At 39.9% G+C, this 15,441-nt stretch overlaps 2 protein-coding genes across 3 annotated transcripts in view; both read right to left on the reverse strand.

Moving 5' to 3' along the window:
• Positions 1-109: 109 nt before the first annotated feature.
• cfap206 (cilia and flagella associated protein 206) lies at positions 110-7,547 on the reverse strand. Its single transcript, XM_046873803.1, has 12 exons — positions 7,331-7,547; positions 7,106-7,186; positions 5,340-5,430; positions 5,072-5,260; positions 4,717-4,875; positions 3,504-3,712; positions 3,283-3,402; positions 3,003-3,201; positions 2,591-2,731; positions 1,584-1,750; positions 1,252-1,395; positions 110-995 (listed from the first exon to the last, which is right to left on the reverse strand). The coding sequence occupies exons 1-12, from the start codon at positions 7,436-7,438 to the stop codon at positions 792-794; spliced, it is 1,812 nt and encodes a 603-aa protein (XP_046729759.1). The 5' UTR covers positions 7,439-7,547; the 3' UTR covers positions 110-791.
• A 1,739-nt stretch (positions 7,548-9,286) lies between these two features.
• Positions 9,287-15,441, reverse strand: part of il20ra (interleukin 20 receptor, alpha) — an 8,101-nt gene continuing 1,946 nt past the window's right edge. Inside the window, exons 3-7 of one of the 2 annotated variants that reach the window (XM_046873707.1) lie at positions 14,781-14,986; positions 13,498-13,670; positions 12,204-12,348; positions 11,364-11,503; positions 9,287-10,425 (exon numbers count right to left, since the gene is read on the reverse strand). In XM_046873707.1, coding sequence (XP_046729663.1) covers positions 9,748-10,425; positions 11,364-11,503; positions 12,204-12,348; positions 13,498-13,670; positions 14,781-14,986 — 1,342 coding nt within the window. In that variant the 3' untranslated portion in view covers positions 9,287-9,747. Of the gene's footprint in view, positions 10,429-11,363; positions 11,504-12,203; positions 12,349-13,497; positions 13,671-14,780; positions 14,987-15,441 lie in introns of both variants that reach the window. The other variant, XM_046873706.1, reaches the window with a different exon arrangement.

The raw sequence follows: 15,441 nt of genomic DNA on the forward strand, positions 1-15,441 counted from the left end.
AGATATCAAAAGCCAAAGTACACACACACACACACACACACACACACAATTTCTGTATTATTTCTTCAAAACAATGACAGATTTCACTTCATTTTTGTATGCACACTTTTTATCCATTTACAGTTACATTAATATTCGTTTTCCTCAGCGACCTCCTTTTTTTTTCACCATTCCTCTGTCCTGAAACTGGAGACTCCTTCCATAAATATGAAATCAAAATCCAGAATCTCAGCAATGTAATAAATATGAAATAGGGATGGTAGGATTCAGCCAGGTGCATCGGCATAAAAGTTTTTGCTGTGAGGCATCGATTATAAAAAGTGTGCATCGGGTGGATACAAGTTGGCATTTGCATAGTTTTGAACATTTTTGCGATTTTATTTATTTATATATATCATTATTAGTAGTATTAATGCATCGTTTTATTATTTAGAAAGTGACCAATGATTATGACATATCGCAACACAAAGACTGTGGCGTGTCCTGAGAGTCACATAGAACAGAGATTAACATGGTAGAGGTAGAGCTGTATTTTCATGTAGACAGAACAGGAAAAGGCACGTGAAAGGGCCATGCGTTAGAAGTCTTAAGCAAATTGATGATTTGCTGTTTGTCTGAACTGTTTGGTAGCTGCTTCATATGTATCTTTAATGTATCGTATCATTGGCTATGCATCGAGTTTCAGTCATGGAGGTGCACATCACTAAAATAAACCAAAATACACTATACTTCATTAAACATAGGTTAATATTTTAAAAAGAAAAACAGAATTGGATTAAAATTGATTTCAATCATATTTTGATCATGTGAGTGGTTAGACGTCCTTTTCCTCTCAGGCCAGACAGGTAGATTACAGGTTTGGGGACATGACTCTGGCCGTCCTTCTTCGTCTGGCAGGCGACGTGTTTCGAAGGAAACGTCTGAGAGGCGTTGTGTCGTCTCATGTGGCTCAGGTCGGTCTGCATGGAGCGGGACATTTTACCACGCAGGTTCGCCTGGGAATATGTTCAATAAAAAACATTATTAATATAATGATTAAACTAGACAGGGACGAGGCCTGGGACAACGTTAATTCATGTTCGATAGGGTTGGAGATCTATAGCAGACATCTTCCAATGCATGGAAAGCACAGAGCTTTCTAGGACCCTCCTAGCTCAAATGAAGGGAAAATTTTATGCTACCACATCAAGAGACGTCCTACACAATAGAATCGGGGGGGCTTTCTGACCTATTTCAGGTGGAGCTACTCACCAGCTTGATGGCTTTTCGTCTCAGCTCCCACTCGTTCCACTCGTACGTCTGGACGATGTTGCACTCCAGCAGGTGTGTGTCGGTCTGAGTGCTGCTCTCGCGTTTGCTGACCGCTTTCACCACCAGCCGATCGCCTGGACGCACCTGTGAAGGTACCTTCATCTCGTCAGCAGCTTTTAAAACACCCCAAATTGTCTAAACGAGCAACACTTTGAATCTCGGCATTGCTGATTCACATCAGAAGTGTTTCTTTTCCTTATAATTGCGTATTCTCTGAAAAAAAATGTTATGCTCAGCAACAGGAGTAAATAGAAGTCATACGTCCGTGATACCTCCTGATGAAGCTCGAGCAGCAAAATGAGCTCCGGAGATCTTTTCGCTCTTTCATAGATCTGCTCGATGTACTCGTCTGCGTTCGAGGCAAACCGGTGAGCGGCTTCCTTGGAGCTGAAGCTGTAGTATTTCTCTCTGTGCTTCAGGACACCGATGTTCGGATTGCCTTTGGAAAGGAGGAGATTCAGAAATCTCGCATTTTCAGCTACAAACCGCATTTGAATCCCGGATTTGATCAATTCTATGCAAATGAATTATGGTGCAGTCCTGAGCGTAGTCAGGTTTCTTCAGTTTCTCGTTTAAGACTTTTCTTTTACATCTTTCTTTCTTCCTGTTTGCTTTCCGACACACAAAATTGTGTCGTAGCTGTAGGTAGCTAAGACGGATTATAGAGACGAGCACGTAATGGGTAAATCGAGCAAAACGTTTTCGCACTGATCAATTTAGATGTGTGAACTTAGCTTAGCTAACTGTGCTTACCTAGTTTAATAGTTATCGGGACAGAGAAAAAAATTGGCCACACTCCAATCAGAATGGAGAACACCGAGGAAAAGCAAAGGGAGAAAATGTTGTGTTTGGTCCGAGATGTTTCGCCCTGGTACGGTTTACGGTGTCGAGCGCGTAACAGGTAAATTGAATTAACAGTTTTCACACTGATCAATTGATATGTAATTTAATTTGTGCTTAGCATAGGCCACGCCCACAAGGCCATCGACCACTTGCGGTTGCGCTTCATTTGCGTTTTATCTACCGACCAATCAAAACAAAGTGTGGGCAAAGAACACGAAGGAAAAATGTGGATTAAGCCGACCACATAACAGGTATATCAAACAAACAATTTTAGCTTGGGCCACGCCCACATGGCCATCCACTTTTAGGTGTCGCTTGAGTTTTATCTCACATCCAATCAGCGTGGGTTTGAATAAAAAGCTCTCAGTTCCGCTCTCCGCTCATGACTGCCCTAATAACATTTATAAAGCAAAAAAAAAGAAGCTTGACCATTAACCTGGTAGCAGAAGGCCGTTCTTCTCCACAAGAGTGTATCCACACACACCCCTGTACTGAAGAAAGAGTTGCTCAAAGTTATGCGTTGTCTTCGGCAGGATCCACTCGTGCGACTCCGTCTCGGATGGATCCACTCGCTCCTCTGACAAAACACATAAAGCAAACAGAGAGAGAATCTAATCGGGTTACAGGACAACACACGTTGATGTCAAAAGTATTGGGACACCCGACATTCCCACCCGTATGTGGATCTGTATCAAACATGAAGACACACAATTGTCTTTGGATGGGGCATAAAATATCCAGCATGACCCAAAGTGCACAAAAATTGCTTCATGAAGATATGCTTTCCATGGGATGTGTAAGATCACCCCACAATCTAGTGGAACATCTTCCTAGAGGAGTAAGCGTACCTGAGCTCTCGGCTATTCTTTCCATGTCGGATTTGACCGTCACGCCCTGCAGCATCTGATCCAGCTGTGTGTTTTCCAGAAGCTGCGAATGATCTGTCAGGAATAGCCTCAAGCTCAGCGCCACATCCCTGAGCATGCTCAGCAGGACCATCTCATCCTGAAGCCCCATCCACAGCCTGGCTACCTCCATGAAATGAGGCTGATGAGAGAAGTTTCGAAAGATCAGACCGAAGTGGGTCGAGATTTCAATAAGAAAAATGCACACTAGCAGGAAACTTACGAACACTTGGGAGGCGGGGACAGCAGTTTTGGCCTGAACTGTGGCCTTCAGGACGCTAATCCTCGACAAGAAGTCGGTTTGAAGCGCCTCCACTTGCTTTGCGCACGTGATCACGTCGGCCTGGTGGACACAAACAGATTATGGACTGGAAAATTGCTAAGTACAGTGCTAGCATATGAATTAGCTCTAGATATTTGGACGTCTTTCGAAGGAGAACTTGCCAGGATGAGTTTGAGGAAGGCTTCGTGTTGGCGGGAGTTGTACAGAGCCTGCTTGAGAAGATCCGTGTCGGGTTTGGCATCTCCGTCCTCCACGGGGCGTCTTTCCAGCAGAGCAGAGGTGTATTGCCAGGCCAGACGCTGCGTCCCCTCCAGTTCACCCTCTATGTCTGAGCTGGCAGCAGGAAGAGCCTGGTTTAGGACTGCCAGCACTTTACCAGAGAACCATCACACACACACACACACACACACACACACAGAAATTGATTAATGTTCCACCAGTGCAATCACCATCCTGTCACATGTTCTACATTTACGAATCTTATCTTATATAAACCTCAGAACACTGCAAAATATTGAATCGATATTAATCGCCTGATTGTTGTTATTTAACTCATGATTAATCGCACATTTGTATCTGCTCTAAATATACCTTAAATAACTACTTTTTCAATGTTTAATACTCTAAACAACATGCGCATAAACAAATATTGATGATTTATGCAAATGTACGTTTATTATTAGTAAAATGTTTTAAATTCCGTAAATCATCAGGACACCAAACAGAACTTTTGTTATGTTTCCACACAGACGGTTTTAATTGGTGGATGTACATATGTTTACCATTTAAAATTTTGTAAAGTTTATTATTTGAGTAAAGAAAGGACGTCGTAAATAAACGCGTGTTGCGTTGAAAGTTGTAATTTCGCCTCTTGCAGATTTATTCATTTACGTTTTTAACCAAAATGGTCAAACAGAAATGCTGCAAAACGAAGTTGTGTTAATTACGCGTTCATTTTGACAGCTTTGGTAAATACATGTTTTATAATTTAGATTTGAAATGTAAGATCTTCACTAAGCTGGATTTTGTGCACTTTGGGTCCTGCAGGAAAGGGTTTGGGGGTCTCGTAGTTTCAAAAGCGTTCGATAAAATTGTGTGCCTCTGAGTTTGTGGAAACAATCTAATGAAGAACCATGTGTGGATGGAAGTGTCTGGTGTTCCAATACTTTTGGCAAAGTATTATCGCTTGTGAAACGACTTCCTAACGTTATAGCAGATGTAAACATCCGTTCCTTCTTTCTGAAAGCCTTAAACATGAAACAAATCCCAATATAATATTAATGTTCAGTCAGGCTTCTGTGGCATTATAAGTTTTTATAAAATCGCTAACCTAGTAGAACAAACATTATGTGATGAGATGTGAAGTCTACTTACGGTCCTCGATGCTGTGTCCTCCTTTCCCTCTGTTCTTGTTGAAGAGGCGGATCCCGGTGACGATCATGGTAAGTTCGTCCAACTGCTGTACTTTGTCTTGTTTCAACAGGGACATGAAGGCGGCCAGTTCAGACGGTGGGAACACACTTTGCAGGGCGGCTACGATAAACACACACACACACACACACACACACACACATGTGGCTACTGTAAGAACCTACTAAAAGAACAGGAAGCGTTGAATGATGTCCAATGTCTCGTGTTCGATTTAGAACCTGAACTTTCATTCATATTATATTTTACTGTGTTGTAAAATAAACAAAAGTTTGTGGGCGTTTTAAGGTGGTCGTTTTACCTGTGGCTTCTTGTATGTTGTTGGGGTCGGAGGTGGATCCGAGGCTGGAGCTCTGAAGCACGTACATGACGACAGCACGGTAAAGAGCGTCCAGCTCGTCCCGGCTCTTGGCTCTGCTGTCCGTGATTTCCCGACACACCGACAGGAGGCACATCTGCGAAACCTTCCGGTGCTCCTCCACAAACTCGCCTGCGAAGACGGACAACGGGTTTTTACACAGAAGAAAAACAGGAGCTAAACACAGAACAGTGAAGCCATTGATACTCACGTCGAGACGTGTAGTTCATATCGAAGTGGACCTGCATTTTGATGGTGTCCAGCGCTGGGCTCTTCTGGTCCAGCAATCTGTTTACACACAGCTGAAAAAACACACACCATATTTATATATGTATTATTCACACACACACACACACACACACACACGTGTCGATGGGGCTTGTAATGTGATTTGTGAGTTCCAATCCCGGCACTATATAATAAACTTAAATAAGTTAAATATGTCTTTGTATGACAATTATATTACACTAGTTATATTATGTTAAGACAACAAAAGATTTTAAAATGATTTATGCGTCATAACAAACATTTATTTTTGTTACAATTCACAATTTATTAAGATGTTCACAGTTGTCATTTATTTTCATAGATTTGCAGTTTCACACATTTTACTTTTACTGTTAAATGAATATTACATTTACATAAATATCAGCTTAAAGTTTAAACGAACTTGAAATTAATCATTATAATATTTTTTTCTTTTTTACCCACGTTTGTTATTTTGTTAACAAAAAATTATTTGTGATTGTGACAACATTAAATACCGGAAACCCCCCCGCCCCCCTGCAGTACACCTGCAGACCCCTAGGGGCCGCAAAACCCCGGTTGAAGACCCATTGTACAGTATATGGTATTCCTGCCACTTTCTTTCTGAAAAGATTTTAGTCGTGTGATACCAATAAAAGCATTCAAATTTCTATCCTCACACATGTTGCATGAGACTGGATTTTAATGGTATTTATTAATGATATTCATCTCTATCAGGGTCAAACTCAATTGCACAGGGGGCCAAAACTCAAAGCACACTTTAGGTCACGCGCCAAACAGGATAAACATTTATTGAACACACTAAAACAATGTTTTTAAACATAAATATGAATAAAAACAGACAGGAATGTTATTCCAGAATAAATCAACCTAAACTTTAAATAACTTATAATAATAATAATAATAATAATATTTTGCTCTCCATAAAAATATCTCCAGTCAAACACCAGACGTCTCACAGCTTCATCATGCAGCTCTTCAGAAACTCTCCCTCAGTAAATAACCGGCTGATGAGACTCTGATTTCTCCTCTGTTTTCACACCAGCTTCACTTTGTGATTTTGCTCTGGTGAAAAACATCTGCTGAAATGTCAGATTCTTCTTTAACTCTTCTCCTTTCTGTATATTCTGCTCTGCATTCAGGTTTTCAGCTTCTCCTGATGTTTTGTCTCGTAGTTCAGTCTCAGATTCAATTCTTCAATTACAGTCACATTCGCTCCACTAATAAAACACACGTGTTTACAGGCAGTGTCAGTAAACATCTACTCAGAATCCCATCGGTTTTAAAAGGCTCTGTTTTCAGAATGAAATTTTCTCTTCGCCACTGTGAGGCGCTGTTTCACAATAACTGTACAATAGGGTTAAAAACATCAACAGAAGCTCGACTTAATTGACGCTGGAATGTTCTCAGGTAGTCTAGCGTTCGGTAAGGCAGCTGAAGCGCTGCATTATGGGATCTGTAGTTTGTGTTATCAGCGCTTCATACCGCCGGGACATTAATAACAATAATAATAGATCTCTATTAAATCATCTCACGGGCTGGATTTGACACTGAGTTTCAAACCCCTGATTATGTTAATGATTTCTCACAATAATTATCAACAATGATTTAACAAGGTAGGAAACAGCTATGTTTAGAAAAGGCTCACGGGCGACTCATGTGGGCACCACGTTGGTGACCCCTGATATAGAGGACAATACCTCGTCGTACCTCGATCAGTTTCTCCACATCTTTGGTCAAAGGTCGATCGACGTTAAAGAGATTCTTCGGGTCTAAAATGACAGCTTTTACCTTAGAAAGAGAGAGAAATTATATTTATATATTTGCTATTATATGAAGTGATTCAACGCATAGCGTGTTTATAGCCACTTTATAACGACATGCACACTTAATAAAGGAAAATAAATAAAATTGGAGAAAATGAAGGAGACTTACCATGAAGGCGGCGAGGGTTTCAGAGACATCTTGACCCTGCAGGGAGCATTTCTGAACAATCTCTCGGATTATTTTTTTAATAACGCTTTCAGCTTGTGCTTGGGACATGATGGGGATCGTTTTTTTCTGTTGTATAAAAAAAACAGATGAAAGGATAGATCTGGGTATAGATGTGTGCTATTACACACCTGCGTCTAACGGACTGCGCACTTACACATCGGCTAGTGTAGCGTGGTTGGTTGTCATGGAGACGCGAAAACAAAATGGGGTGTAGTTCCAGGAATCGCCAGAGGGGGAGACAAATCCCCGGATACACACATTTTATTATTTTATTAGAGAGAAAATGTTTATGTATTTAAATTTGTGTATATGTAGTTGTTCATTTATGGTTGTGTTTTCATAGTTATGTATTATTGTTGTGTAATATTTTGTGTCGTAGTATTTTATGTCTGTTTATGGTTGTGTATAGTGTATATTTGTTGTAAATTAATAATTGTGTACTTACGGTTCTGTATTTTGTAGTTGTGTTGTATTGTTGTGTATTTATAGTTGTAAATTTATATTGACGGTTGTGTATTTATTATTGTGTATATAAATATGTTTGTGTGTTTATGGTTGTATATATATATTATATATAGTGTACAAACGAAATTGATTTGTTTATGGTTGTGTATTTATTGTATGTCACTGTGTATTTGTGGTTGTGCATATAGTATATATGTTTGTGTATTTATAATGTTATAATTGTGTATTCATAATACACAAACATAATAATATATTATAATACACAACATAATACTATATTTTATTATGCATTAATTATATAAAATGTATTAATAGTTGTGTATTTATATTTGTGTTTATGTGTAATAATAGTTGAGCACTTGTGGTTATGTATTTATAGTTGTGTGTATATTGTGTATTTGTAGTAGTATATTGTCCATGTTTGTCTTTTTTCTGCTCTATACAGGAAACTATATTACATGTACAGTGCCTGTGAAACGTGAGGAAACATCGAGTCTATTACAGTATTAGAGAGAAAAACTATTGTGTATTTATGGTTGTGTATTTATGGTCGAGTGTGTGTATAGATGTTTTTAAAGTTGGGATCTGCTGTCGTCTGTATTTTGATGTAAAAATCCGGAGAACTCTGGAGAAACCTTTTGCCTGACCACTAGGTGGCGAAAGAGCAAAAAAGAAAACTTGGGCCGATTCTAATGTTTCATGTTTATTTTGTGATCAAATTTATAATTAAATATACTTTATTTAATTTATACTTCCATAAAAATGTAAAACTGTTTAACATTACAAAGTAAAATAATAAAACCATTTGATAATACAGAAAAAAACGACACAAATCCTTCATGCGGCAAAATTATCGAACTTCGGTTTCTTCCTGCTTGAGTTTTTTCACATTCAAGAGTAAAATGATACAAATAAAAATAACAATGAAAATTATACTGAAACAACAAAACGCAAAACAATACATAATAATCATCAAATCAAGTTGATGTATCTGGATTTGTCCCTGAATGTGTAACATATTGTATTTAATGTTGTGTATTTGTGGTTGTGTGTTTGGCTCCTTATTTGTTTTTTGTGCATTTATTGCTGTGTAGTTGGTGTGGAATTATTGTTGTGTGCATATACTGTTGGGCATTAATTGTCTATTGTTGTGTATCTATGATAGTGTATTTGTGTATATATTGTTGTGTATTTATGGGTGTGAATTTCTGTATATTCTCTTGTGTATTTATGGTTGTGTGTTAATGGTTGTGTATTTGTTATGTATATACTGTCATGTATTTTTGGTTGTGTAATTCTTGTGTATATATTGTATATAGGGCTGTGTATTTATGGTTGTGTATATGCTGACGTATTTATGTTTGTATATATATATATATATATATATATATATATATATATATATATATATATATATATATATATATATTGTTTATTGTGTATTTCTGGTGTATATTATGGTTGTGTATATATATATATTGTTGTGCATATATTGTCTATTGTGTATTTAGGATTGTGTATTTGTTGTTTACATACTGTCATGTATTTTTGGTTGTGTAATAAATGGTTGTGTATTTGTTGTGTATATACTGTTATGTATTTATGTTGTTTTGGATTTTGCACTACATGTTCAGTTATCATTTGTAAACTGTAGACTGTAATTTCTCTCTCTCGCTCTCTCTCTCTCTCTCTCTCTCTCTCTCTCTCTCTCTCTCTCTCTCTCTTTGTATTTTGGCTGAATTTCATAACGGAGTAAAAGTTCATGTTGTACGCAATGAGATAAAAGTGTTTCTGTGCATCCAAAACGTCCCTCAGGTGGATCTTCACACGTGAGAAGGGCGTTTGAGGTTTCATCAGTATCGCTGTATTTGACCTCGGTATGGAAGGATGATCTACTCAGAGGTGCTCTGGACCTGCAGGTCCCAGTCTTGCTCCATTTTCAGGAGCAAGTCGTTATCTAAAGACTCCTCTGAAGCCTGCTTGACCACCACGCTGGTGAGGACAGGACGGCTCGGGGGCAGCACCACGTCTCCATTCCTCTTTGTTGTCTCCGTGGTCTCCGAGCCGACCCTGCTGAGCAGCGGGAAGTCCAACTGGAGCTTCCCAGTGTCTGGAACCCAGGTACAAAATGTCTGCATCTCTCCGTTTTTTTCTTCTTCCTCATCTTCATATATCTGTTCTGGTTTTGGCGCTCCAGTCTGTACCATGTACGAGTTATTTCCTCTCGGTGCCGCTTGCGGGTTGTAGGGGGAGCAGGGGACCTGGATCGGGTCGCCCGGACGCACTAAACCGTAATCTTCCTTCAGAGATTCATGGCTGCTCTGTAGACCTGCTGATGGTGCCTCGGATGTCTGCTGGACGTTCTGCGATGCGTACGCCGCACCTGGAGGTCCTTCCACGGGAACAAGCAGCAAGCGCTCCAGAACGTCTGCTTCAGAATGGAACAAGCCGGGGAAGATGAATTTGGATTCCCCTGTGCTCAGGTTGGTGCTGTTGATGATGATCACATTTATGCTGGGCTGGTGCTTTTCTGGCTGAAACATCTGCAGTTTCCTTTCCGCGTTAATGTCCTGCTGAATGTACAGTAAGAGGAAGAAAAAACGTTTTTACATTAAGGCATTCTTGGGTTTTAACACACTCATTGGCATGAGGACACTGTGAAAGGAACGTGATTACAAAAGTAATTGCTAATAATTGCAGATTAAATGCATTCCCTGAATTCCACCCAAAGGCGTTGGAGCTTTCGTCGACCTAGCATGCTGCTCGACTAGCTGATCAAGCTGATCTTATCCAGAGCGAAAGCCGAAATATGCAGGAGAGCAACATTTCAGAACCAAGGACACACCCTTTTCATGTTAAAGCTCATCATTATGAAACTCCTCTGATGAGACTATGCTAATGTACATACACAAGTTTATGGTACCTGAGTACACTAGCTTTGTTCATACGCTACTAAAGGTACAGTATCCTAGTATCCTAGCAATATTGTAGTTTAAGAACTGTAGCTGAGTACACTAGTATTATCGATACGCGAGTTTAAGTACGGTACCTAAGTACACTAGCGTTGTTCAGACGCTAGTTTAAGTACTCAATACATTCGGTGTCACCTACATGTATCCAATTTAATTCGGTTTTATTTGTATATCGGGTTCAACAATGATAAAGAGGTTATAAAGCCAGAATGCATAAGTTGGTACTTATAATTTGTCATGAAGTCTCAGGGAGTTTTTCTTTGCCACTGTCACCACTGGCTCGCTTAGGGATAAACATATAGGGACTAATGTATGATGCTAAAATGTATATTTAGGGTCTATTGATTTTTTTACTGGGACAGTGTGAATTGTTAAAAGCACTATGAATTGAATGAAATTAAATTGAATGGAATGGAAAAGAATGGAACTGAATTGAATTGAATTGAATGAAATGGAATTTAATTAAATGGTATGAAATGGAATGGAATTGAACTGAACCTGTACTGGTGTGTTAGTGGTATAGGTCGGGGACTCACCACGCTCTTGGGTAGCCCTGGTTTGTGACCGAAGATGTAATAATATGCAAAACTGCAAACTGAAGCTAAAACAAAAAGGCATACAGCGGTGGGGATGACGCCCCCTAGCATCAACAGCTGCATCTGAGATTTAACCGGGTCTGAAGAAAGAAAGAAAGAAAGAAAGAAAGAAAGAAAGAAAGAAAGAAAGAAAGAAAGAAAGAAAGGAATACAGATCAGTTAGAAGGAAATTGTGCATGTGATAATAAGGCTCAGAAATTCAGGTCTAGGTGCAGGTGCAGGAGGAATGTAATGCTAATGCTAATTCCCACAGCGACGGAAGTTTATTTGAAATATTCACACGCGCCTATCCTGTCACTCTGTGGTCATGTAATGACACAGAGATTTATAATCCAGAGCAGATACTTCCACCCTTCCTCTAATTTAACCTGTTTCTCTGACTTTGCCTTAACCACACCTTCAGACTTGCAAGTAAAATTCAATCTGGTGTGTGTGTGTGTGTGTGTGTGTGTGTGTGTGTGAGTGAGGTGGAGACACTTAACCATAAAGTAATTGACTCATCAGATCAGTCGTTACCTGAGTGTGGTCCGATGTTCCTACAATTCCCCACTCAGCACTAAAATTACAGCTTTGATTACTAGGAAAGTGTTTAGTACTAGCGGTTAGCTAGTCTGATCCGAGTATGGATCCGATATACAGCCGATTTTTCATATACAATTTAGCTTAAAAAATTAAGACCACGCCCCAAAAGGAAACCCCATTCATTGTGACTACAATGTGGACGTGTTGTATTTCCCATGCAGTCACGGATAAAGTTCATATGAATGTCGATGGTTTTACCGTCGGCCGTGGAGACGCAGGTCCATTTGGAAGGCACGCTGCTCAGAATGAGGGACTGCGAGAACACCTCGGCTTTCACGCAGTACTCCGAGTTGTACTCCAGGGGGCCGTGCTGCAGGAGCTTTTTGTTCATCAGAAAGAACAGCTGGCATACCAAACAGAAATCAGTCAAGATATCAATACAGTGAACTTTTTATCCATTTTTAGTCATATATATTGGTGTCTACGGAACACTCTAAACCTCCCCGCCCTTGATGTTAGACAAAGCAGTTGCTATAGTAAAGTAGCAGAATAAGAGACTTCTGACCGATCAGAGCGCATAAAAAGATTTTGAGTGCCTACTGCAATCTGAGAGGGAGAAGTTTCCACATTTCCTCTCATTTACGATGACTGGGAGGCAGAACACGTTTGGAGAAGAGCACTAACAAGCCTGAACTCCTAAGCTAATGCTAATAAGTAACGTCATCTAATGTCTCACAAGCCAAAGTCCTCATTTGAGCATCTTTTCAACTTATACAGAATTCATGTTGGACACATATGGTTCATGTTTCTATGCCACATACAGTATATAGTTTAGTTTGTGTGTTTCTGGATTCCAGCATGTGACCACACATGGGGTGTCACCTTGAAGCTCTAGAGTCTCATTCTGGTGGTTTTAACACTTCGACACTCTTGCGAACGAGACCTGACACCACTTTTATTGTTGCTGAGCTCCGGTTGTTTTTCCCTCGAACCCCGGGGGCAGGAGAAGCTGATCCGCAACCTGAGACATGTTCTGAGATCAGGCGTCTTTTTAAACACTTTCTAGCCTCGTCTCAGGTCTGAATATCTGTAAGCGTACTGTTTTTGTAAGTAGCGATGGACGCTCAAAAATACTGCTTTTTTTTAACCTGGTTTCAATACTGAAGGACGTAAAAATGCCCCGGTTTCAAATGTTTTTAGACTACTGGACCATGGAAACCGTTATCTTAATGGAAATGGCTTTGTTATGGAGGTTTAGGTCTCCTAGTTCAAGTGAAGGGAAAATTTTATGCTACCGCTTTCAAAAAAATCTGTGGTAACAGTTTGGAAAGAAATGTATCCCAATATTTTTGTCCCATCAGTCGATATATTATATATTTATATTTATATTATTTTTTTTTTTAAATAACCTTTCTTTTCTAATCCTATTCTAATTTTTATCCTATTCTCTTTTATATGATTCGTTCCGAGTGTCTTTTGATCAGACCAAACCCTGTACTAAGATCAGACCCTGTATCACGATCAGATTTCATACCAAGTTTAGACCCCATACCGTGTGTTTGCTCCTGTTGATGTACACACTGATGTTGTACATCATGTGAGGGAAGATGTTGAACATGGACTGGCGTTTCTTCCCTGGTTTCCTCCATCGGAACGGGCCGTTCAGCTTCACCTGTAGCTTGTTCTCCACCATGCTTACGTTCACCACCGGAGGCCCCAATATGGCTGACAAATGTAAAAACAAACATAAGTAGCCTGAAATGTACTACAAAAAACACTCCTATTATATATTAGGGTTTCTATAGTAACAGCAAATTCACTAATATGCTATTTTTTGCTAATGTTAAATCAAATATATAAATGGAAGGAGTCTCCATTTTCAGGACACGCTTTGGGCATTCTCATTACTGATACCTTATCCTTGAAATGTAACTCTAAATGGATAACAAGTATCCTTTGTTTTGCACAGTGGTAAGGTTTTCATGCGGCATCGGTATTACTTCCTCAGGCCTCGAGACAAACATGACCGAGTTCCTCTGTAACTAGGACAAGGTCAGGTTCACTGATATCGCGTTGAGTGCTGCGTTATTGAGGATCAAAGTGCGGCTCCTTGGATTTTCTGTTGTAAGTATTCATCAATGAGGAACTGTATGGCGCAAGTCGGTGTTGTGACATTTCATATTCCGCAGATAGATCGATGTTTAACTTCCTGGTGTTGATTCATCATTGAAATTTCATTTATACCATTTGACACGTTTCTGAACACCTTTACATAAGACTCAGGTTCTTTTTGAACATTCCTGTTCCGCATTGAGTCCTCGAGTGCTGTTCTAAAAGCGTCAGTCTTTCTGGAAAGATGTTCCACTATATTTTGGGGAGATTGAGGAGGCATTTGGTGGCCTTTTAATTCGTCCCAAAAGGGTGAGAGCTCTAAAGCAGGAGATCTTCCATCCCATAAAAAGCAGCCTCATAGTTCGGGTCTCCTGGTCCAAGCGCATCCCATGCATCCAAAGACTTTGTGGGAACATTTTTGGGGAAAGGAAACATACAGTTGATAATGCACACCATTCACCTTGACTGTTGATTTCTGTAAAGCTGCTTTGAGACAATGTCTGTTGTGAAAAGCGCTATATAAATAAACTTGACTTGACTTGACAGTTGGAGAAGGCAGGTATCCTAAAACGTTTGCTCCACGGTACATATCTATACAATATATGCACGACTTGGAATAGTGCATCATGCTGGAACAGGTTTGCAATACTTTTGGTCCACTGTGTGTATGAGGCTTAATCAGTGAAATCCCCCCTGAAAACTTCGCCCCATTTTTCCACTCACTGTTGGTGAGTTGGAGTCGTCGCTTGGTCTCGGTCCACTCGGAGCAGCCGTTCAGCCTGTTAGCTCTCACTCGGACATAGTATTCCTCCTCCGTGTCGCTGGTCTGCTCCGTCACGTCACACTCCGTCTGATTGATGTTAGTGCACTGCTCCACCCGCCTCCACGCCACCTCCACGGCCCCGCCCATATGCGAAGCATCTCCGTATCTATCACATGAAAATTAAAATACATATAACCTCCCAATATGAAATCTATACTTTGGGGTTTCCATAGTAACATTAGTAACATAAGTATAATTTACGTACGGAAACGGGGGGAGAAATAGATACGTACTCTGTCAGTAATTGCAATACAGTCTCCTTTAGGCCATGCCTCTTACCTGCTACAGCGTGAGACCCTGCTATGTGCTGAACTAGAATTATTTTTATATCTTTATGGAATCGTTTTTTTAATGCCGGTAATCAGATCTTGGAACGAGCGTTGAAGAGTGGAACTGGATTCGAAAAATAAATACCCTGGAAAGCGATCTAGGGTTACGAATCGCTCAATAATCAAGGACTCAATAATGACCTGACTAAAAAAAAAAAAATTATTTTGATAAATATCTCCATCCACAGAACCTTGTACACACCTTTTATTTGTACGAGGTCCAGACATTTCT

The sequence above is a fragment of the Silurus meridionalis genome, chromosome 18, assembly GCF_014805685.1.
Source record: "Silurus meridionalis isolate SWU-2019-XX chromosome 18, ASM1480568v1, whole genome shotgun sequence".
Taxonomy (NCBI): Eukaryota; Metazoa; Chordata; class Actinopteri; order Siluriformes; family Siluridae; genus Silurus; species Silurus meridionalis.

What these genes read in the sequence shown, in the direction of transcription:
- cfap206 (XM_046873803.1), bottom strand. Translation starts at nt 7,438, where the DNA reads ATGTCCCAAGCACAAGCTGAAAGCGTTATTAAAAAAATAATCCGAGAG. An exon ending in ATGTGGAGAAACTGATCGAG is followed by an intron (nt 5,431 to 7,105) that starts GTACGACGAGGT and finishes GTGTTTTTTCAG; the next exon opens with CTGTGTGTAAACAGATTGCT. An exon ending in AGGACACAGCATCGAGGACC is followed by an intron (nt 3,713 to 4,716) that starts GTAAGTAGACTT and finishes TCTCTGGTAAAG; the next exon opens with TGCTGGCAGTCCTAAACCAG.